The sequence below is a fragment of the Eptatretus burgeri genome, chromosome 6 (assembly GCF_056783735.1).
Source record: "Eptatretus burgeri isolate ZD-2024b chromosome 6, Ebu_testis_v1, whole genome shotgun sequence".
NCBI classification, from domain to species: Eukaryota; Metazoa; Chordata; class Myxini; order Myxiniformes; family Myxinidae; genus Eptatretus; species Eptatretus burgeri.
The window spans coordinates 54,405,516-54,430,907 of NC_140966.1; the positions used below are offsets into that span (position 1 = coordinate 54,405,516).

Sequence of the window (25,392 nt, forward strand, 5' to 3'; positions counted from 1 at the left end):
CGTGCTGCATCTGCCTGGTCCGCATTTGCATTGCGTTGGGTCATTTGCCTGCCTTTGTCATGACCACATGCCTGCTACCCTTGTTGCATTGCCCCATGTCACCATCCATCTATGTGCACCAGGACCATCTTCAAGAGTGTTTGCAAGGACTGCCCTGCAGGCAGCCACACCATGAGGACTGCATTGTGCAGCCCGTGTGCCCATCTCTGTCCTGCACCAATTACTTTTTCTTTTCTTTCCACAGATAACAGGTCCTGGGCCACGGTTAGTGTAAATATTAGTTAAAATTGTAAATAAGTTTAACCCACCTGTGTGTCTGTCTTAGCGCCGGCAATTTTATTAAAGTTGTCCGTGTGCGTCTGTTAGTTTAGTTACGCAGCACACTAGGTTATTTATTTTTGGAACACGTATAAAAAAATGTCGCACTCAGGGATCCGCAGGTAAAATGTATTTGGGGAAAACTTACACATGCCGGTCACACGCAAATTTGACGACTCGGGACGAGTCTGTAAAAAGGGGGGGGGGGTAGTGTTACGAATTTCGAAGCTTACTGCACACAACAGCCAGGTCCTATAGATCACTTATATCGGTAAGTATGTGTTTCTAGGTAGGGTCCCGTCCGATGTTTAATGGGTGATTAATTGTGCGTGCGCTGTGGATTATTTTATAGTTAGGATTTTTACAACCACACGACAACAAGACTGTGCTCGCGGCATTCTTCGCTTGCTCGCCAGCGAGGGAGCGCGTGTGTGGGCTTAGTTTAACATGGGCGTGGCGTCCCTCTTTGGCCAATCGGCAAGGAGCGGGCGTCTCACCCGCCCCGTTTCTCACCCAACACCATCGCCATTACGCACGTGGTCGGAGGTGAGGAGGTAGGCGGAGCTACAAACGCCTCCGATCGGGACTCCATCCAGAAGGGTGGGAGTTGCCCCGCCTACCGTGGGCCTGTCCAATGTTATACGGCCAGGGAATCGCGCGATGGGTCCGACCAATCAGGAGGCGAGTGGCCAGGAGAAGAAGCCCCTCCCTCCTAAAGAGGAAGAGTGTGGTTGTCGGGACCAGCGTGGAGAGATTGCGTCCCAGACATCTCGAAGCGCGTCTGTCTGGGTCTGTGCAGACTGCATCCGGCGCATCGGAGGTGTCTCGTCTGGCGCATTACAGTGAGTGGTCGACCATCTCATCAAGGGAGACCACCTCGTTTCGCCTCCTCTGGATTCGGCTGCCCTGGTCCGTGCCTATGGCGACCGGAGCTCCGGGAAGGTATGGACGTCGAGCCAGCATGCTGCCAGGTAGCCAGCACATTATCTTCCCTCAGCTCATCTTCCCTAGGAGCTGGAGGGGCAATAAAGACCTCGAGGTTCATCTCTTTCTGGGTATTTGTGTGTGCGTGTTTGTGTCCGTGGGCCCCGTCTATAAGTAGGATTGTTAAGTGCTTTTGTTGTACATTATTTGCATTGCTTTGTCAGATAACTCTGCCCTTTTGTGCTCCCCTCGTTCCCCAATTATTGTTGTAAATAAATTCCCCTTTTTGTTGAATGTACCAGCTCATCCTTGTCCTTTCTATCATTGGTTTGTCGCGCTGTGAACGGGAATTAGGAGGCCTCATTGTTGCCGTAATCATGCAATTGGCCTGGCAGGATTCTGGTACTCTCCGCTCGGGGTACGACTCGGATCCGGCTCGGATCGCGCAGATCCTGCCGAGGGTGAATTTCCCCAGTAGTTTGGACGACATGGATATTTAGGTATATTAAAATTGGCAATTGATCCTATCCCACGCGATTGATCTATTGGCGATCTTCGGTCCGATAAGGGACCCGTGACCTTTCGGATTTATCTGAAAAGGTACGACCTAAATTCCGGGTGTTCAGTGATGCTGACTCTACTGCTCCCTCTAGCGGTCGTGCTCGCCACCGACACCCGGCCCCACAACAATATTTACAGTAGTATCAGCTGTAGTATCAGTTGAAGGTAGTTGACGGTGACAGTAGTTGGTAGTATCAGCTGCAGGATCAGTTGACGACAGAACCCTCCGATATTTGAGAGTTCAATGGTGCTCTAACTCTAGACTCAAGTGTCTACCAGCCAGGCCAATACAACGTTTGCGTTTATGACAACGAATGGTATGACAAGCGCTCTGACGAACATGACGATGCATTTGTGAAGTTCACGAAACGTGCGCACACCACCCTGTCCTGGCCTGCAGAAAGTCGAAAGATTCCGTGTCGGGCGCCATTTCAACATGTAATTTGTTGCATTACTGCCCCAGAGATTCAAGGACGGCCAGTAGTGGCTGCCAGTACAGACTATCTTCAACTGATAAGCACAGAAGTAAGGCGCTCCTGCCTCAATGTCTTTGTTCATGAGTCCACATTCAAAGTCTGAGGACTCTTGTGACATGTCAGATTTTTTGCCATTTTCTGGAAAGTTGTAATGTTCTGTGCATAGCAAACTTGCATTATTTGACAGGGATGGTACGTGCGCATGGACTGTAGCCAATATTGGGTCTCGGTATCAGCTCTGTGTGTTTTTTGAGATTGTGGGAAAATGTGCATGTATTTTATAAATCTGGAAACATTGCTTTAAATTTTGAGATTTTCCAAGTAGCCCTTTTTTTGGTATAACATTTCATTTCATTGATATTTTGATGGGATACAATCCAAGAGTACAAAATCCACAAGTGACTCACCACTGTCGTTATATTTGTACTAGTAGTTCGATTGCAGCAGTCACAAACAGAACTAGATGAGCACTCGGTAGAGCCACACCTCCGCCACGTAATGCCTGATACATGAGAACATATCGGGCCCCATACATGTTTGAAATATCATGCGATATATCGATTTTGGTCGTATCTCCAAATGGTGAAGAATCACTGAAAAATTAAACAATTATCATATCCAGATCTTCACCAAAATTGAAACAATCCTTCCTTGTCACACGTACCCAACCTGTCCACCAAGTTTCATCCGTATCCGTCCACAACTTTTTGAGATATCCTGTACACAGACAAACAGACAAGACAGACAGACAGACAAACAGGAATGAAAACATAACCTCCTTCACCTTTGGTGGCAGAGGTAACAAAAGGTTCAATGGCCTGTTGTTCGTTAGTTGTGGATGGCGTTCATACTTTTATCAAAACTAATGCATCCCATACATCAACCTCAGCCCATGGATGTGTGTGTTCAAATGTCTTGTTTGAATAATGATTACAGAACTGTACCATGTCATATATATATACTTACGTATAATATTTTACAAGGGGTTAAAATGGCTTTTTTCCAACAATTATGGAAGATATTGCTCCTTTATCACTTTATTTTCATCACGTGCATCCATCTGAAGCAATGATGAATGTTTTCTTAAATACTGGTTGACTAATAGTCATCTTGTCACGCTTGAGCGAGTTTCTAGATTTTGAATATTTTGGTGGAATAGGGACAAAAAGTACCCTTTTTGAAAAATTCAGTTCATACACAAGGTGGTGGATAATTAAAGTTTTTGTTGTTTTAAAAGTACGACTTTATCTGGTTAAAAGCTCAGTACTCCTAACTGGAGACAACGGGGTCAACCGGTGGCCTGAATCGGCGGTTCCGTAAGGGTGGTTTTGTCTCGTAATGATGTTTAGGACCCTACTATACCCACATTAAAATGCAGTTAACCCTAAAACTGTTTTGGTGCACAGTGCAGTTCCCAAATATTTATGAAAAGCAATTTGTAATAAAAAAATAAAAACTTCAAAAAGAGTCAATATTATGAATCACCAAAATCTTGAAAATATATTTAGCACCAAACCAAAGGAAGGATTTTGGGGGTCCACAGTCGAAGAGAAGAGCAATTTCTGGCTGCGGAATCTGAAAGCCTGGGCCAGAATTAGCTTAGAAACCAATGTTCAGCTTTCTATCTCCATTAGAACAGAAGATGTGCGCCTTCAAAAATGCTAATAAAACAAAGTGCGAAAAAGAGACAAGGCACCCATATTTTGAGGAGCTGTAACTCGAAAACCGTTGGACATATTGAGCCAAAACTTGGGATTCCTTTGTTCAACATGAAGAGGTATTTTCAGAAACATTTCCAGGCAAATCTGAGAGGCGTCATACGGGAGGGTGTGTCGATTGAAGTGGAATGACCTGAAATCAATGTTGAAAAGTTAACTGATTGGGTGAAGGCCACATTTGCAACGTACCACTAACAGGCGAGCTCCTCTCTCGGACGATGAAAACATCATTCAGAACAACTGTCGAAGAGGGTTATTGAGGAACTGGTGTCCCTTTATGCCTGGTGTGGTGGGCTCCCATGGCGAGAGTGGTGGGCTTTGGATCCAAGGATTCCGAGTTCAAATCCTGCCTCCGTTGAATTAACACCAGGTGGGGATGACTGCCTGTCATCCTTCCGAGGTCGGCAAAATGAGTGCCAGCTTGCTGGTATACTGTGTCGGAGTGGCGACCAGTTCAGGATTGTGCCCAACAGCCAAGGAGACTGCTTAGGCATCACCAACGCTCTGCACAGAGTATGGTCCCAATGGTGGGTGGTGGTCCCTTTATGTTGATGGTGCTACACTACAGGTTTCCACCTGGAGCACGTGAGAATTAACAAGAAAAAGACAAATTAAATTGATCTTACAATGGAACCTTGCGATTTGTTTGCGCCCTCCCAACATGCAGCCAATGTGGTTAGTGGATGTTCAGGATGCACCAGAGAGCGTCGACAATCCCAAAGGGACCCCGGACCACACACACACAACATGCTTTGGGGGCTTCACGCTCACAGTACTTTCGCAAGGTGGGACGCGATGTCCGTGATAACCCAAAGGCTTCTTACAGCGATATTCAAACATGAGGAAGGGGGAAAAGTGGGTTAGCAGGAAAAAAAAATCTAACTAATTACAATTGTAATATACACCGAGTAATATGATTTTGACCACAGTGTAATAATAGTACGAGCAGGTGTGAAACGATTTCCCCCCCCCACAACCACGTGTTGCTGCACTCGGCATGTCAGACCCTCCGTTTCACAATGGTGACGCAGGACCGAAGCGCTGAATATTTATGTGAAAGCAAGAAAATAAAATGTAAAAAGAAAAAAAGATCTCCCAACACAAACAGGTGAGCACGAGTACAGAGAGCCGAGCCGAGCCGAGCCAAGCCGAGCCGAGCCACCCACCCGAGGATTGCAGCACGAACAGCAGCAAAGCAGCAGATAATCAATTATTTACAAGGGAATGGACGCAGCACTCGCCTCACTGACGCAAGCGCAAGCCGTCCAATGACGTTTGAGTCAGGCGTGTCGACGTCACAGAAACTAGCCAATCACAGGAGGGGGATCATCGCCTGAACGACGACGATGACGACGATGACGAAGATTTTCACAGCTTCAAACGTTGTCTTGTTCAACCGATTAACTTATCGACTTTTATCGACACATTTTGGAATACCTATCGACGTTTTGTTAGTCCAACCAAATAAAATATTAGTCACGACGTAACCTTTTGCAATAAATATATCGATGTTCGGCCGCATTCTTTATGTACAGTGGACCGAGATGGCGTCGAGTTCCAATGAATGGAGACGCTCGAGCACCGAGGGTGGGCGAACAGTGCACGAAGGGCCCGCCTCGCCAAGCCTCTCAATCCTTTTGCAGACATTAAATAGTTGTTAAGGTTTCACGGCACAGTATACGCACAACTATCCTCCATTAGCCAATTTGTTTGAAGAGAAAATCTCTTCAAACGATCGAATCAGTTTAATAAATAAACATTTTACTCACCTGAACCCAATGCCCAGGTGTGCGCTACGAACTTGTCCAATTACAAATAAAAACTCTTCCGTCGATATTCTGCTTTGAAGTACACTGTGTCCTGCGCGAAAAGTAGGCGAGCCATCGCCGGCACCCTGGCCAAATTCCTGCCCCAACTCGTCGGCCGTCAGGACTGGCCAGCCGGTTCGTGAAGACTCGGGCCAACTCCACAAGAGAAGTGTGATAATGGTGTTCCATGAAGAAGAAGATTTTATGATGAAGAATCCCTTGTTATGTGCTTCATGTGAATTCGAGATCGAGGCTCATGAAAGAGTGGGGATGATAAACCGGTACACGTTGGAGAAGATATATATATATATATATATATATATATATATATATATATATATATATATATATATATAAAATTCCAGCAATGTGTGTGTGTGTGTGTGTGTGTGTGTGTGTGTGTGTGTGTGTGTGTGTGTGTGTGTGTGTGTGTGTGTGTGTGTGTGTGTGTGTGTGTGTGTGTGTGTGTGTGTGTGACCGCTGTTTCTCGACAACCACTGGTCCGATCTAATTGAAACTTGCCAGGTATATTGCTGGGGACCTGAGGATGTGCGTTTTCAAGGTTTGATATTAATCGGACAAGTCCTTCCCAAGTTATGGCCATTTATTAACCAAACCAATGACAAGACACGTTGTTGCGTGGGCGTGGCCGATGGGGAAGGGAAGCTCAACCGAGTTCCCCATTACAGGTTACAACGTACGGACTTCCGGAGAGTGATGACTTCGTGTATTCTAATAATTTCTCGATTTCTTATGCGCATTTATAGATAAACACAATGCCCCAAGTTATGATCGTTTTCATATTAGACGGTGCATAAATTTCGGTAACATCAGAGTGAGCTGGTGTGCTCCAAACCAGGAAGTATTTTTTTTTCTCTTCTCTTCTCTTTTTGTTTTTTCCTTGCCACGACATTGCGAAAAGGTAAAATACGTTGGCGCTAATTGAATAATTGGCCATTAAAACTAAATTGCGAATTATCGTAACTGCGATATGCCAAATTCTGGGCCACGCACTACGGGCACGCGAGAGCGAAGAAACGGCCTGTGTGGTTGTTGTTTCTTGCTCGCAGTTGGAATATTTATTTACTTATTTATTTATTACTTTTTACGGGCACGTACTGGTATCTATAATTCCAGCAATCTCTGTGTTTGTGTCTGTCTGTCTGTCTGTCTGTCTGCCTGCGACCGCCATTTCTCGACGACCGCTGGTCCGATCTGATGGGAACTTGCCAGGAATATTTCCGGGCCCCGCAGATGTGCCTTTTCAAGGTTTGATGTCAATCGGACGAGCGGTTCCCAAGTTAGACATTTATCTGTCGACCAATGACAAGACACGGTGCTATGACATCACGAATGACGTCACAATTAATATATTTATTTATTTATTTTTTGCACGATTGACGTCACAATTCTTCTTCGTTTGGTATGACGTCACAATCGACACCGGGGACCTTAATATGTGCCTTTTCAAGGTTTGATATTAATCAGACAAGTGCTTCCCAAGTTACGGCCATTTATCTGTCAACCAATGACAAGACACGGTGCTATGACATCACGAATGACGTCACAATTAATATTTATTTATTTTGCACGATTTACGTCACAATTCTTCTTCTTCTTCGTTTGGTATGACGTCACAATTGACGCTGGGGACAATTGACGCTGGGAAAAATGTGCCTTTTCAAGGTTTGATATTGTTCTTCATCTGTTTCAGCTGTTTCCCAAGGTTTGAATTAATTGTTCAAATTATTAATTAATCCCAAGGTTTGGGGGGGCGAGAGAGAAGGGACGAGAGAGAGGGGGCATCACAATTCGAGAGAGGGGGCGAGAGGGGGTGAGAGTGGGGCGAGAGAGAGGGGTGAGAGAGGGGCGAGAGAGGAGGGGGAGAGAGGAGGGGTGAGACTAGGGGGAGCGAGGGGGGTCGAGAGAGAGGGGGCGTCACAATTCTTCTTCTTCTTTGTTTGATATGACGTCACAATTGACGCTGGGGACCTGAGTATGTTTCCCAGGTGTTTCCCAAGTTATGGCCATTTATGATACGGTTGGTCCGATCTAATTGAAATAATGCCCCAATCCAGTCGTCGTTTACGAGAGCGAAGGAACGAAGCTGCGCATACTGGCACGCCTCATCCACGAAAGAGGGTACTGGAACGAGAGAGGGGAGAGAGGAGGGGCGAGAGATGGTGGGGGTGAGAGGGGGGGTGAAAAAATGCCCCAATCCAGTCGTCATTTACGCACCTACGGGCCCGTACTAGTATCTATAATTCCATCAATGTGTGTGTGTGTGTGTGTGTGTGTGTGTGTGTGTGTGTGTGTGTGTGTGTGTGTGTGTGTGTGTGTGTGTGTGTGTGTGTGTGTGTGTGTGTGTGTGTGTGTGTGTGTGTGTGTGTGTGTGTGTGTATGTGTGTGTGTATCTGTTCATCTGTCTGCGACCGCCGTTTCTCGACGACCGCCGGTCCGATCTGATTGAAACTTGCCAGGAATATTGCTGGGGACCCGCGGATGTGCCTTTGAGGTTTGATATTCATGTCTGTGTGTTTGATAGGGGGGAGAGAGAGGGGGGCTTCACAATTCAAGAGAGGGGGAGAGAGGAGGTGCGAGAGAGGAGGGCGAGAGAGGGGAGGAGAGTTATATAGATTACCTATCTATAATTATCGATAGGCGAGAGAGAGAGGGGCGTCAAAATTCAAGAGAGGGGAGAGAGGAGGGGCGAGAGAGAGGGGCGTCACAATTCAAGAGAGGGGGAGAGAGGAGGGGCGAGAGAGAGGGCGTCACAATTCAAGAGAGGGGGAGAGAGGAGGGGCGAGAGAGAGGAGGCGTCACAATTCAAGAGAGGAGGAGCGAGAGAGAGGGGCGTCACAATTCAAGAGAGGGCGAGAGAGGAGGGGCGAGAGAGGAGGGGCGAGAGAGGAGGGGCGAAAAGGGGGGGCTAGAGAGAGGGGCATCACAATTCTTCACAACCTATGGGCCCGCACTAGTATCAATAATTCCAGCAATCTGTGTGTGTGTCTGTCTGTGACCGCTGTTTCTCGACAACCACTGGTCCGATATAATTGAAACTTGGCAGGTATATTGCTGGGGACCTGAGTATGTGCCTTTTCATGGTTTGATATTAATCGGACAAGTGGTTCCCAAGTTATGGCCATTTATTTACCAAACCAATGACAGGACACGGTGCTATGACGTCACAATTCTTCTATTTTTTTGCACGTACGGGCATGCACTATATATATATATATATATATATATATATATATATATATATATATATATATATATATATATATATATATATATATATATATATAGTGAATGGGGTGGAAAAGATTGGGATGTGGTTGCTTATGCAGCACTTGATTGAAGTTCGAGAGAGTAGACCAAGATCTATCAGCCTGTACGTAAGGCACGTTCTACAAGGAGGAACAAAAGAGTGGGAGTGTGCAGTCAGCCTGCATTGTGGGAGTTTAACCTGGAGTTGTGCGCAGGTAGGTCGGAAGACCAAAAGGGGAGGTCACCTTCGTCATAAGACTCCCAATTGAAAAGTAACGATGGAGAAGTTTTAAAGTTGCAAGGACACCTGTATATGTTTCACACCTGTGAAACGGAGGTGATGGAGGTGATGGGTGTAATGAGAAATCCTCGAATAGTATTTAAACACATTACAACCTTGTAACCAGGCAGGAGGGAACAGGACAAAGCGTTGCCGGGTTGGACAACAATGTGACAATCAAGATATATTTCAGGTTCTATTTGTGAGACAACAGGTGGTGGACGGGGTGGCTGTGCTCTGCACACCAGTAGTCGTGGACGACGCCATTAAACAAAGACGGGGGATAACAGCCAAGTGGGGAAAGTCAATCACCCATGTCACGTGACTAACCGGGTACGGTGACCCTTGCTGGAAGTTCATTAAGTTGTCAAACGATTCTGTCCTTTGCCAATTGGTCTTGCAACCCTGAACTCCAATGGAAGGCAATGGAAGTCAATCGGTGACACAAAGTCTGTTTTAACTGCAGTTATTAATATATATATATATATATATATATATATATATATATATATATATATATATATATATATATATATATATTTGTGTTATTTACAACATTTAAAGTTTCTCTGAAACTCAATCACCTTAATTTGTGTGACGTCACGAGCTGCTCCCTATGACCCTGATCGATACATCCCATTCGATGTAAGGTTGTAAGGACAAAGGAAATCTTCTTAAACAAGATTTAAAACCCGAGTGGTTTGCGGTGTTTACGGAGTGTTCGTGCTGCCCAGAACAGTTTCGAGGTCAAGTGTCATATGCTGGGGCAGGAAATCGGAAATTTGGCCATGTTGCCGGAGATGGCTCGCCTCCTCTTCGCAAACGGCACCGTGAGATATTTAACGTCGTCCAACTCGTACTGCCAGATGGGACGACCGTTTAACGTCCATCCGAGGGACGAAACACACATTGATTAATCACCCGACCTGTGAAACACCACGACGACAGTTTATAGCTGGGTCGGGATTCGACCCCAGGATAGACACATATCGACGATATAAATAAATAAATATCCCCTATATCGAATACGTTATACGATGTCATGCCTTCGGGAATGCACAGGCGCTCTGCAGAGCGTCATGATGTAACGCGTCGGGACGTGACGTCACGACGTACGGACGCGCCTCTGGCGTTTACAACGACGTAATAATTAATGAAGAAGCGCAATGAATTATTATAAAACAGCTGCACGGATAATCGTGAACCTGATCCCGCCTGTGTTCATCGCTGCAGTTCGCACACACTCACCAGTAATGGAACGAAGATTACCAACGAGCCGTCACAGCGCGGTATCACCGAGGAGATGAGGCGAATGTTGGAGAATGAGAGCGGAGAGCGACGACACGATCCCAAGGCGGGATATAATGTTAATGCGGCGCCCAACCCACAGGCGACTCGGGCACAGCCAATCCGATGGAAGGCGTCGCGCGGGGGGGTCACTGGAGGTCACGTCGCGCCACGTTCGAGTCGCGCGGAGGGGACGACACGGCGGGTCGTTTGGTTGGCGGAGAAAGTCGTCACGGAGGGAGCGCGTTGGCAAAGTGAAAACATTGCAAAGGTTGGGGATTTTCAGCATGCCGGCGAGAGCTTGCCGCCTCTGGGCGAAGGACACCGTGGGATCTTTAATAACGTCCACCACCTGATGAGGGCAGCAGCTGGGACGTCCGATTGAACGTCCGTCCGAGGGACGTCGCACACATTGATGGATCGCCCTGCATGTAAAACACCGGGGTGACAGTTTATAGCTGGGTCGGGATTCGAACCTTGGTTCGACAGGCTTAGAGACTCGACCACGCTGCCAACTGATCTCTCTCTATCGAGTGCAGCCATCATTGGTTGGGACGCCGCTGTGCCGCTGATGCAGTGTCCCCCTTACCAGTACACTGGTACTCATTTTGCCGACCCTGGAAGGATGACAGGCTGAGTCAACCCCCTGGTGTATATTAATTCAGCGGTCAACGGGGCTTGAACTCAGGACCCTAGGATCCCAAGCCTCCACCCGAACCACTAAACCAACACCAGGTTTACTGCCAACCAATAATTAATAAATATATTTAATGAAGTACATTTTGCGCTATATAAATAAATAAATCAAGAGATTGAGAAGTTCATTTGACAGTTTTAAGGTATCATCGCCTTCAGCCTACAGCTTCAATTGTGCCTTTTAATGTCAAAAGTTCTAAAATAAAACGAGTTTACATTATGGCCATTTGGCCCATCGTGCCTGTGCTGCACCAACCACAGAAACCATCACCCATCCTCACACAAGGTAATGCATCTAGGTAACTATCTAATTCCAATTTCAACCTATCAATCCCCTCCAATGTCACTACCTTTCTCGGAAAACCATCCATGCATTAACTACTTCCTGACTGAAAGACCACTGCCTTGTCCTAATTTCATGTTCTTTATCGTTTTGCTTTAACAACAGCTGCTAACACTGAATTGTCTGCTTACCCCCATATCTATTACCACACCCAAGTCCTTACTTGTGTCACACACTGTAACACTAACCCTTGTATTATATAATCCCTATTTGCATTATTCTTACCCATCCCCAGCACGTCACATTTATTTAGGATCAAACTGCATCTGCCAATCTTTAGCCAAATCTATTAAAGTATAAAGACTTTTCTGAATGTGATCAACCCCCCTCTGCTTATCTACCTTTCCTCCAAGCTTATGTTTGTAGTTCTGCAATGTCATCTGCAAATTTGGAAAGACTACTCTTATCCCCACTATCCAAATCATTGATGTAAATAATGAATAATAATGATCGCAAAGTTACCTCACTAGTTGCATCTACCAGCTGGACATCCTCCCACTCACAGCCACTCCTTGGTTCCTATCATTCACTAATCCAGTTAGCCACCAATCTCACCCTCTGCTACTCCTCAATGGGCCCACACTCCTCTTCACCCTTTATTTGTCATTATATCTTTTAAGAATATCTCCCTGTTATGTTTAATATCCCTGGCTATATCCTTTTCACATTTCCATTTGGCCTTCGAGTTATTTTCTGAACTTTCCTCTGTTTCCTCCTCTACTTGTGTGAGTTAGATCTAGTCGTGTTATTTGTACTTGATATATCCCTTCTGCTCATCCTTAGTCACACAACGTACTTCCCTGCTCAACCACCTTGTTCTGTTTTTACCTCTACCTTTACACCTCACTGGAATATACATCCTCTGCACCATGCACATTTGCTCCTTGAAGGTTTACATTTCTCTGATGCAGATGGCCGACTCATTAACTTTACATTCACTAAAGCTCGCAAATCACTTTTCATACCCTCAAAGTTTGCCCTCATAAAATCCAATAACCTCACTCCACTATCTCAAACTTCACATCTCAACAGTACAGTAGCGCTTACTACATTATGATCGGTTATCCCCAAATGTTCTCCCACCTCCACCTCCTCCACCATGTTGGGATCGTTACTTAAAAGGAGGTCTAACACTGCACTACCCCTAATGGGCTTATCCACAAACTGGGTTAAAAAGCAACCCTGGACTGGATCTAGGAAATCCTAATCTGCTCTTCCCTTTCCCTGTCCCTGGACCCAATCTATCCCTGGCAAGTTAAAATCCTCCAGAATCAATACTCTTCCCTTCCCACATGCCCCTTTTGAATGTTTCACCTCTCCATATTTCCTGTTCTTCCCTCACACCAGGAGCCCAATCAAAGCCTCCTTCAAGTACCTTACTATTCATGCAATCTCTAATCTCTACGTACACAGAATGGTTTTGATTTTGATGTACAATACTCTGTAAACAGAGCGTTGGTGCTGCCTGCTGCCGAAGCGGTTTCTTGGCAAGTACTGGATGGTTTGCCAGTGCCTTCCTAGCATTGTTTATCCATGCTCGAGCCTTTTAAATGCTGAGCATCAAGTAAGGGAGCAGCACGTAGTATTTTTACAGTCTTTGATATGACTTGGCTGGGATTTGAACCACCAACCTTCCAGACATAAAGCCAACGCTTAAACCGTTAAGCCACAGAGTCAGGTTTGACACACAATACTCAACATCAATTCCCTGCTTAATGTCATGCCTGTCTCTTAATACAATACTGCCTTTCACCCAGATTGGCATACCTCGTCCCCTTTACTCGTTCCTATCCCACCTACAAACCCTGTACCCTTGACTTCCGTACTCCAGTTGGATGGTCACCAAACCAAGTCTCACTTACAGCAACTATGCCGTACCACTCGCATATCCACCCAGCATCCCATCTCTTCCATTTAAGCTCCTGGCATTAACATGAAACAACTTCAACCTTTCCCTTCCATTAACCATCCTCTGCTGGCCCAACCCTCCAACGACATCATCAGCCGATGGTCTAAAAAAGTCCCAATTGATTTCTCAAGAACCGCTGCAAATCTCACAGCCCCCCACATCCTTTCTATTGAGCACCCTGCCACCTGTCCACTTACTCACTATGACCATGCTTGGATCTCCATGTATTCATAAACCCAAACCCTTCGTTCCTGCACCACCTCTCCAACCGCTGGTTAACATCCATTGCTCTATTCGAGAAATCTGCACTGACTCTCACCCTGGGTAGAATCCCTGAAAAAACAAAAATCACTTCACACCCCAAATTCTTCAAATGCTCCTCTAAAAACTCATACCTCCTCTTCAAAGGTTCCAAAGAGATCATCCCCACATCGTTAATCCCCACATGCACCACGACCAATGTTCCTGGCCTGCTACCCAACAAAACATCATCCAACATTCCATCAACATCCCTCACCCCTACCCCAATAAAACAACACAAATCTCGATTTTTCATATTGTGTCAAAATGGGGAGTCCTCATATTCAATACCATCATCCCTGATAATAAATAAATAATGTCTCGGACCAGTGACTATCCACCCTCCCCTCTCCATCCGATGCTCACCATCATGCATCATACATGCATGACCGCCATCATCCACACTGCCATCCTTCTGCACACTCACAGCACTCCCAACACTTCCTGAACCCATAACACTCCCAACACTGACCGAACCACCTCCCCCCCACCCAATTGCACCCATTTGTACACTCCCCTGCCCCCAAATGCAGCAAAGCCACTTCACAGCCTGCCACTCCACATTTACCCACACTCTCACCTGTACTCATCACACCCAGTCTGTCACTCACTCTGCATTCCACCACTCGCAGCACACTCTGCACTCTCATCACTGCCTGTACCCACCACACCCCCCATGCCACCCACACCCCCACCAATGTGTGCATCTGTCATAGACCCACCAAACAAACATGACCAACTCTCTTCAAATGACCTCTCACCCTCTGACAAATCTGGCAAAGATGTCAATCCTTTTCTCAGCTTATACAGCAAAGCTTTGAAACTAGCCACCTCCAAGCATTTACAGCAGGAAAGACCCCCCGCCACCCCCAGTGTCCACAAACCTGAAGTCACCCACATACAACACCCAATAACTGTTTGTAAGTTCATGCATTTGTTTCCAGCCTGGCACTTACAGTGACATAGGTTGAAGAAGAAGAGGATGAGACCAAGCCTGACACCCCCAGCGCCATCACCGGCAGTGGGCCGATCACAACCAATACCTGGGCGACCCATCTTCCCGATGTCACCCCTTGAGGAGCCTCTGCTGTGAGGTCCACTCCTTCCACACCCATCCTGCGGCCCCAGGGCAACGCGCTCACCTACACAGCCAACCAAAAACCATGCCCTCCACGAATGCCACATGCATCAATGTGGCTGAGCCCACTGCCCCATGGCTACCCTCCTCAGGAGCACCCATAGTCCCCAAACGCGTCAGTCGAGAACACTTCACCCTTGTCTTCAATATTCCTGTCGGGACGAGAGCCAAATCACCACGCCGGACGACTTGTGGAGAAGGCGCCGTGCTCGGACCCACTCTCAGGCCCAAAGGGAATCCCATTGAAGCGCCAGCTGCACACAGGCCGGACCGCTGGCCAATGTGCCACAGATCCTCCCTCCTGAGCATGTCAGTAGCAAGCTGACTCGGTGGCTCCAACTCAGCACAGGCACATCCTTGTGCTTTGAAGGTGCTTGGCCAATGCTGCTGCCTTGTTAGTCCCTCTGGATAACTTTTTGGCCTTCACGATCGAGTGGATCTGATTCATCATCCAGTAAATGCTTCGTGATGGTGCAACCAAGGCCCTCTTGCATTTTCCCTGGTATGATGGTTTCCTCAAGTGGCGAATTACGCAGTGATGCAATGCTCTCCAACTAGCGCAACACTTACACAGTGTGACACAAGATGGCGGCCACGCTCCCTGACACACTATTGCGTAGTTTCACATGGGATGTGCTGGTGGTACTCCTCCGATACACGGCAGAGCATGAAGGGGGTAGCTCTGGGCTCTGGCATGTAAAACCAACACATCAGCGGATGGGATACGGACAGTTTCTGCTCATCCACCATGATGTCCAGCAACTCCCATCACTACGTTCCTGAGGCCCAACTCTCAAACCAATGTACAATGTCAAACATGCATTAATTCCTAGCCAACATCTCGCTTTATTTATGATTCCAAGTTATGATATTAGGCTAATTAAGAATCAGAATTTATGATTCTAGGTTTAAGACAAGCATTAAGGTGTGGAACTAGAAAAAAAATTGTATACATGGAAGAGATAGTATTACCAACAGCAGAGTTGAAGGCCAAGATAGAAGCAGACTTGGATAAACAATGGGTATGGGGAGGAATGAAGGGCAGGAGAAGAAGCATGGGGTGGACAAGATGGATTCAGAAGGAAACTTCGGAAATTTGGAGGGAAGAAGGATTGTAGTCGGGGTGGAAGAGGGGGGGGAGGGGGAGGTTGACAAGGGTAGAAAAGGAAATGGTTTTGGATTGGGAATTATCTGAGATGGTTGTGAACAGCCATCTTGAAGACCAGGAGGGGAGAATAAGATTGAAGAGGATGTGGATGTTGGTTCCACAGGTGGGGAAAAAAGGAGGAATGAATGAGTAGAGGTGAGCAGTGATTCTGGATTTAGATAGTTTCAACAGAAGGGGGTTTATGGTGCACTGTGTGGAGTGTGCATACTGCAGAAACATGTGGGAAGGGGGACAAAGCAAGGAAAGAGCAGAGGGTGCATGACTGGAAAGGAGGCGGTAGAAGACAGCGACCACCAACCTGTCTGTGATGGCGTTGTGATAGACCCATCGACCGATCATCAGCATGGATGATTCCAATTATCTCGAAGGTCTTGATTTCCATGGCATCAGGCGGAACAAGGTGTGAGGTAGGGGAGCCAGCCCAGTGGGGAGAGCAGTCTTCAATCAAGCTGTGCAAAGAAGACGTTGTAGGTTGATCGTGTATTGTATTTGAACCGGTACAATAACCACATACAAACTCTAAATGGCTTCGTGCTTGAGAGGGCTAAGTACACAAGTCAAGAGCGCTGCTTTCATGGTCGCTCATCAAACATGATGCCCCAAGACTTCTCAAGCCACAACCACTTTCATCAAACACTACATATTTTCCCCCATTCTGAAATAAACCCTTTATCCATTTCAAAATCCAAGGTGCACAATTTCAACCCAAAACTGAGACCAACATTTTTTATGATTATGTGTTCAAAGATTTAAAGTTCATTTTGGGGAAGTTTGCACCATATCCATGGACTATTAACTTTATGTACACTGGTAATCGCTCAGGTATTGAGGACGCTTCCGAACATGACCAGATCTGCGTTTGCTCGATTGTCAGCCCGCTGAATCTTTGTAATGTTGAGATTGATCCTCTTCTTGAATATTCTGTGGAAAGAAGAAGTAGTTGTCATCGTTCTCTGCATCTTGGAGGTTGGTTGTTACCAGACGTCATGTATTCCATTTTGTGACACACACACACACACACACACACACACACACACACACACACACACACACACACACACACACACACACACACACACACACACACACACACACACACGAATCCTTCCCAACCCCCTTACTTGCTACAGTGTTCCCTTCTTTCCACTTTCTCCATTTGCGTTGTTCCCAATTGTTGCCCTACTGCTCCACTGTCAATTCAACCATGCTCTTCCATGAGTCTCGCTCTTGTGTAGAGAAAAATAAACTCGCTGTTAATTTTGTCATCAAAGGGGCAAAGACAATGTTAGTCCCAAACAAAGGCTTCTCTGTGGCTGAAACACTGATCTTTGAGCCCTTTATACCAAAATACGGAGTTGGTTGTGGTTTTGCATATTTCACTTTGCAGTTCTCATGAATTTGATCATTATGGATTCTTTCAAATACAGTTTGTTGATAGCCTTCCTGATGGAAAAACGCAAAGACATATATATCATTATGGTATGAATAAAAACCATTCAAAGTAAGTTGGACAACAAAATGCATTTTATATATTTTTAAAATCGTTTCAAAGACAATATCAATATGGCCACCAAACCATGTGACCTATCAATTAGAAATTAACAAACTTCTGAAAGGATGTCTTTGGGAAAGTGTATGTGAAATTTTGCCTCAATCTGTCCAGCCGTTCTGGAGAAGATTTCAAAAATTTATTAATTTTCAATCCAAGATGGCTGACGAACCATGTGACCTATGACATCATAAATTTACATTCTGCCTCCAATCCTCCAGTGGAATACGTGTGTGAAGTTTCGTGTTCATCGGATGAGGTGTGTTTTTCTATCCAAGATGGCCACCAAACCATGTCACTTGTGACGTCATAAGTTTTACTATGTATGCAGACATGATGGAAGATGATAGTTGCAAATTTTCGCTTCGTTAGATTATGTGATTCCAGAGAAAACATTATTTAATATTTTTCTTGAATCCAACATGGCTGCCAAACCATGTGGCCTTTCAATTAGAAAATATCAAAAGGCACCAGTTCACCACTTGCTTGATATGTGTACCAAATTTCGTAAATATATCTTGTGGGGATTTGTAGTTAAGCTCCGGAAACGAAATGTGACGGACGGACGGACGGACTGACGGACTGATGGAACCCATTTCTATATCCCCCGCCAACTTCGTTGGTTGGCTGGGATAACAAGTAGCATTTGAGTAAAATAAGAACATTCTAGAATATGGGTGTCAGTCTCGAATGTTGTAGTTCCGTACATGTGGCATGTTGCCCTCCTTCCGCACATTTCTGTTGACCTGCCCTTTTCCAGGAACAGTCCGGGGCTTTTCCCGATGGTGCACCGTTGCACGCTTTGAGTCTGGTTCCAGAGGTCCTGGTGTTTGGTCCTTTTCAGGGGGCTCATCAACATTGTGGCTGTTTACACCAATCTGACTACAGTCACGGACAGCTGTTCCAGCATCGTGCAGCTCTGTTGATATGAAGAAGAAGATAAAGCTTAGTATGCATGCATACTGTACATGGATTTGGAATAACACATAAAATGTGGGGTTTTCATCTGTAGACATACTGTACTACATTTTACTCTTTCAAGCAAATAATATGTGCACGAGATAATAACTATTTATTGGAAATGTGTTAACGAGGTGTTGGAGTAATATCGACATATTACCAATGCAAGTGAATGAGGGGAAGAGAGAAGAAAAGGGTAAGGTAGAAAGTTGGGGAAAAGTGGTGAAAAACAGGAGAAAATCATGAGGAAAATGTAAGAGAGGAAGGGGAAAGGGTGGGTGAGAGCACACGTGGGAAAGGGTAAGAGCAGGTGAAATGTTAAGTTTTTTTTTTCAACCTTTTTGCAAATGTAATATTAAGATGGCCTATATTTTGCAGGCATCTAGCTATATTATATGCAAGTAATCCTAGTATGATGGGAGAAAGCATGAGGTAGGAGATCCTGAGGATAAAATTTAAATAACTCATGGAGATTTAGCGATGAACATGATAAAACCTATTTATGTTTTCCAGGATTATAAGCCATCCCATACCTCTAACATCAAGTGCTCATGTCACACTGAAACCTGAATTCTTATTATCAGCATAACTACAACATTTAGGAATCATTTAATAAGGATACCTTGTTCCCAAACATATGGACAGATTAGTCTGACCACTGTAGCAGATAAATACATCAATTCAATTTAGAATGCTGAGCTCCTGACTGTTAACGGAGGGAATTTACAGTTGTGCAAATAAAGTGAATCATTGATGAGTAATTGCATCAAAGCCCTCCAGAGAGCCAATAAATGAAATGAGGAACTTAAATGCATTTATTAAAGTCGATGGACCATGGTCTGCTGTCTAAATGTCTTACCTTCTTGATGGAGTGTTGTAAATGAATGCTCCCATAAAAAAAATAAAAAAAATAAAAAATTACAACATTTTACAATGAGTGCTAAACTGGCACGATTTTTACTCATCCAGTACGCAAACATGGTACAAAAAGGACAGCCAAAAGAAGATTAGAACCAGACCGATGGGCGTGATGAGCGAGGTCAAAAAGCTGGTCACAATCATGCCACCTTGCACCATCATGCTTGCTGAACAAGCGGGTCTGTGTGAGCCAATGCCAAGTTTTGATTCGGGCAAACAAAAGAAAGATAAGCGGGAAGCAAGAAGAGGTAAGAAATTTACGTCTGCCATTTTGTAGGGGCTGTTGTGACTGGCTATCAAAGTCAAATCCAGCTGAGCGAGTCCTCTGTAAGTCGTAAGTCATTATTTCCTCACATGAAATCCACATCGAATAAAGAACTGGGATTTATATTTGTGCAAACTTGCATTCCAGCCTGAAATAATTGAAATATTCAGCATAAAAAACGAGCTGTAAAATTACCTTTACATTGAAGCTTATTATGTTACAGCATTTAATGCTGCATTTCATGTAAATACTGGATATAAAAAAGCCATGGTACTTACATTTTCAGGGAAAATATTTGTCTTTTAAGATGTTAGGATCCATGATAGGCCATATCTGCATCTGGACCTGAACCAAAATTGAATCGGCTTATTCTCGTCACACACCCAACCTGTCCACAAGGTTTTGTCATTAATCGTCCACAACTTTTTGAGACATCATGTTATATATCGTTTTTGGCCCCGTCTCTCAATGGTGAAGAATCACCTAAAATTCTAGTTTCCAAATCCGGATCCGGATGTTCATCAAAATCGAATCAGTTCATCCTTGTCACACACTCAACCTGTCCACAATGTTTTGTCTGAATCTGTAATAACCTTTTGAGATGTACTACTCATACACAAAAAGCCAGACAAACAAACAAGCAGTCATAGACTGGTACTTACGAAATCGTCAACTTGACCTCTGACCTTGTCTAATAAAAGCTGTCTCTGGAGAAGGTAGCGACGCAAACCAGAAGTTTCTAAGATGATTCTGTACCAATCCTCTCATAAAACATCCGATTTTTACCAGAATTTCGACAACCGAGTATTAAGCATACTTAACCGTTACCAAAAGTGAAGACAGGATTGAAATTGACTTTAAAATGAGCGTGTAATGCCGTGTGTTACAATCCCCCTCATTAGCATAATCTTCAGTTTAGCCTCAGATACGACACCCGCCATAAATCTCATAAAAAATCTGATTTTTACCAGAATTTCGACAACCGAGTGTTAAGCATACTTAGCCATAACCAAAAGTGAAGACAAAATTGCGATCCAAGTTAAAACGAACTCGTAACTTCGACCGAAGCAAAAATCTCCATTTCTCCATGCAATTATTTAATATTATTTTATCAAAGTCACAAAACCGTAATATTCGGCCATCCACCAACAATCTTTACATAATCCGACGGCTTAGCGAGTCAGGCATGCGACGATAACCTTTATTGGGATAAAAATGACTTTTAAACACCATCTTTATCGAAAACACCGTCAGCGCACACACGCAAAACCTTTACGTGACTCAACGCCGCGTTTGCTCGAGCGAACTGCACCACGTGACGAGCCGTGGCGCGGCGAGTGAAATATTTTTATACAATCTTAAAACGTCTCCAAAACATCCGATTTTTACCAGAATTTCGACAACCGAGTTTTAAGCGTCCTAAGCGATCACAAAAACCGAAGACAAAATTAAAATCGAAGTTAAAACGAACTCGTAACATCGACCGAAGCAAAAATACTCCATTTCTCCACATGAATTTACGGAATTATGTTTGACCTCACTGTGACCTTGACCTTTGACCGATTTCCACCAAAATCTAATCAGCGCTAGCCATCACCCTCCTGAATCACGTGGTGTAATTTGACATTGGTAGCTTCTTCCGTTCTCGAGTTATCGTGCCTACAATCAAACACACAAACAGAGGACAGAAGTCATCAATATACTTACGAAATCTTTAGATTTCGTAAGTAACAAACAGGGGTGAAAACATAACCTCCATCCATCCTTGGTGGCGGAGGTAAAGAACCTGGCTCCCATTTTTATGTAAGACTGAGGGTGGGGGAGAGCTAAGTTAGATAGTCATATTAAACAAAGAAAGAATAATAATACAATTAAACAAATACAAATTATGAATAACATAGCCTCCCTTTCGTCACTATCTGGATGTAAAATTTAATGGGGATTGATCGCCTTTGACCATGTATTTTGCATTTTCAATGAAAAGAATGAGAAGGTAAATGACAATGAGAACTTTGCACTTTTAAGCTGCTTGGTTCTCCAAATGAACAACTCAGGTTTGCCAATGTTTTTCATACATCAATGGGACATGCTTGCAGACTGCAAAACTCGGGTGGTCATTATTTTTGAACTTCAGATTTTCAACACTCTCACACCCTCATTTTGTTCCCATGAACAAATATAAAATTCACACCAAATTTTATCCATATTTATTAATGTTTAGGGCTTGCTCAATTAAGTTGAAGTTTTACCTGGTGGCTTGCATTATATCTGCAAATACTGAATATGAACCCTTCCTGGTGGCATCTCTCCTCATGGAATGCAATTGACAGCACCTGGAGCCCGACATCATGCAAGATGTATGGCCAAGGCATTATATGCCCTCAAGATCTGGATGTTTAGGAAACGGTTTAAGATCACTGGCCGTGAGGAAAAAGGACTCGGTGACATCTGCATCTTTGTTCTTCGATTCCATCCAAGGGCATGGCTTACTGCTGCTCCTGTCATTTCTGCTCCTCACAAGAACCTTGACTTCTTCAAACACCTTTTAAATTATGAGGTGAACTTTGCCCTTCCAAAATCTGCTTGACATCCATGGTACCTCATTGAGGAGTCACTGGTCTGGGATTCTTTGATTTGGCTGAATCCACAGAGCCAAAACCAGCAATGGTAAAGGCACCAAATCAAAAGGAAGGTAGGGATGAGCCTCCAAAGTGCATCCAGCTGAATATCAGGAAGTCTGAGGATGTGTTAATTGAAGAATCCATCACAATTATAACAACGAACTTCTTCCTCAAAATTCTTCCTCAAGTGCCTCAAAATTCCATCTGGTTTTCTGCATTCTGACCCTGAGTCAGGGGAACTCTGAGAGGATTTACAGCGAGGCAATACAGACAGTTGAATACTTGAAGGTGGTAAATAACAAAGCTGAAAGGTGTGCAGCCCATATTGAAGAAGGTAATGTAATCACAATAATGAAAAAAGAACAAAAACAATTCCCCCAAGTTCTGCAGGACCATAGAAGCCACTTCGCCAACAGCAAAAAGGAAACGATATAAATACAAAAGTGACCAACTATGCCAGGCTACTGCAGTCCAGAACTCCATCCTCATTGAGCAACCTCTAAACATGGAACCTCGACTCAGATTCTGCAACCGGTCCAGATGGCATCAGCCCTCGTGTCCTAAAAACCTGCTCCTCTGCTCTTGCTCACCCTCTCTCTGTTCTAGTCACCATCTCGTTTGCTCAAGGTCATCTGCCATATGCTTGTAAATCAGCAAACATTACCGCTTTGCATAAAAAAGGTGCAAAAACAAATCCCTGCAACTACAGACCAATCAGCAACAAGGCCATGGAATCCATCATCGCTCCTAACATCAAATCCTTCCTCTTCTCAAATGGCCTGATTTCCTATCATCAATTTGGATTCAGACCAGGCCACTCTACCCTGGACATGTTTTCTTCTGCTTTCCCAACAATGGATGGAGGTTCTCAATGCCAGACATGAAATCAGAGCCATATCCCGAGACATATCGCATGCTTTTGATGTGGTCTCGCACCCTGCCCTGCTCAGCAAACTCTCTTCCAACAGTATCCAAGGCAACCTCCACTCATGGCTCGCAGACTTCCCCTCCTGTCAAAGTCAATGTGTGGCCATCAATGGAATTATCTCATCCCCTCTTCCTGTCCAGGCTGGAGTTCCTCAAGGCAGCGTTCTGGGCCCTGTGCATTTTCTGGTTTTCCTCAATGATCTCTCTGACTCTCTAGAAAATCCTCTTTATCTTTTTGCTGATGACTCCACCCTCTGCCATACCATCTGTCATCCCTCAGACCAGCAAGCAGCAGCTTTGTCACTCTCTGCAGATCTGGATAAAATCACAAACCGGTCCAACACATGAAACTTCTCTTTCAATCCTGAGAAATCTTACACTCACTATGCTTCTCCAAAAGGACTGTCTGGAAACAACCCCCCCCCACCCCCCATCTACTTTCTCAACAATCCTCTTGAAGAAGTCCTTTCTTTCAAGCTTTTGGGTCACACTGTTTGCCATGATCTTTCCTGGGAAAGTCACATTTCCAAGAAGGTCTCCAAAGCCAGTCACTGACTGGGCATCCTCTGTCGTGCAAAGTCCTTCCTGAGCTCCTGACCTCATACAAAGCTTTCATCCACAGCCTGATGGAGTACTGCTCTCCCCTCTGGGCTGGTGCTCTCGCATCACACCTTTCTTGGCTTCACACTGTGGAAACCAAGGCATTTAGGATCATTGGTATCTTCCACGATGAAGCTGAGTCTTTGGGTCTCTCAATCTCTCACTACAGGCAGGTCGGTGGTCATTCTGTCCTCTACCTTCTCCTCTTCGGCCTCGCCCCCCTGCTGTCTGTAATCTGTCCCCCCCCCCCCCCATATTTTCGCAGGGCACCCAAGGTTCACCAGCAACCCCCTTCTGGTAAAACTACCAAAATCAACAATCACTGCTCACCTTCACTCTTTCATTCCTCTTTTTTCCCACCTTTGGAACAAACTACAACACTCTCTTCAATCCCACCTCTTCCCTCCAGGTCTTCAAAACAGCTGTTCATAACCATCTATTTTCTTCCCCCATCCAAAACCACGATCTTTTCTACCCCCGATAATCCACCCAAGCCCACCTCCTTCAAATTCCCTGCTTTCCTTCCTGAAAGTCCCTGTCGTGTTTACCCCGTGTACCCTGCCCCATCCCTCTTCCTTCCACAGATCTCCTCACGTCTCTATTTCCCACGGTTTTGTGCTTCCCTCTCCCACCCGTCTGTCTCCTGCTCCCTTTGTTATACGTTTTGTGTGCTAGCTCTTATACGAGCCTCGATATTGTCTACAAAGAAAAAAAAAGGGGGGGATGAAATTAGATGTTATTGTTTTATACATTGGAACAAAATTTGGGGTTCACAGCTTTTGCATTTTTAACTTTAAATTTTACTTGCAAATAGAGACACCGTACCACAAGCAGATAGTGGGCAAGCAGATAAATAAATGAATTAAAAGAAGGATGAGTGAGCAGTTTGAGCTCTTTATTTATGCACAGTCCAAACTCTGTCCCTCTCTCGGGTGAGGGAGTGATGCCACACCAGTGCAGTCCAAGTTCCACCCCTTTTCATGGCTCAGTGACATTATGTCATTAATTAATACACTAGGGGGTTGACTCAGCCTGTCATCCTTCCGAGGTCGGCAAAATGAGTACCAGTGTACTGGGCCGGTGTATACCCCGGTTAAAATAGGTGTATCATATCCCTGTGTCGTAAGAGGCGACCAGGGTTGCGTCAGGAAGGGCATCCGGCGTAAAACATGTGCCAAATCACTATGCGGATCATACGGATGATCCGCTGTGGCGACCCCTAAAGGGAGCAGCCGAAAGAAGAAGAAGAAGTGACATTATGTCATTGACATGGTGATGCCAGACATACTAACCAACCTTCCACATCATTGATAACTATCAGCTTTAGTTAAGTTAAAGTACACTGGAGCACGAAGT

At 44.9% G+C, this 25,392-nt stretch overlaps 2 protein-coding genes across 3 annotated transcripts in view; both read right to left on the minus strand.

The window, feature by feature from the left end:
• Positions 1 to 10,738, minus strand: part of FASN (fatty acid synthase) — a 148,617-nt gene extending 137,879 nt beyond the window's left edge. Inside the window, exon 1 of one of the 2 annotated variants that reach the window (XM_085885099.1) lies at positions 10,604 to 10,738. The gene's annotated coding sequence lies outside the window, so the exon portion shown is untranslated. Of the gene's footprint in view, positions 1 to 5,163; positions 5,270 to 10,603 lie in introns of those variants that run through there. The other variant, XM_085885100.1, reaches the window with a different exon arrangement.
• Positions 10,739 to 16,839: 6,101 nt separating this feature from the next.
• The window catches only part of CCDC57 (coiled-coil domain containing 57), a 125,871-nt gene continuing 117,318 nt past the window's right edge, over positions 16,840 to 25,392 (minus strand). Inside the window, exons 18-19 of the mRNA XM_085887051.1 lie at positions 18,453 to 18,664; positions 16,840 to 17,117 (exon numbers count right to left, since the gene is read on the minus strand). Of these exons, the coding sequence (XP_085743177.1) occupies positions 17,067 to 17,117; positions 18,453 to 18,664 (263 nt within the window). The 3' untranslated portion in view covers positions 16,840 to 17,066. The remainder of the gene's footprint in view (positions 17,118 to 18,452; positions 18,665 to 25,392) is intronic.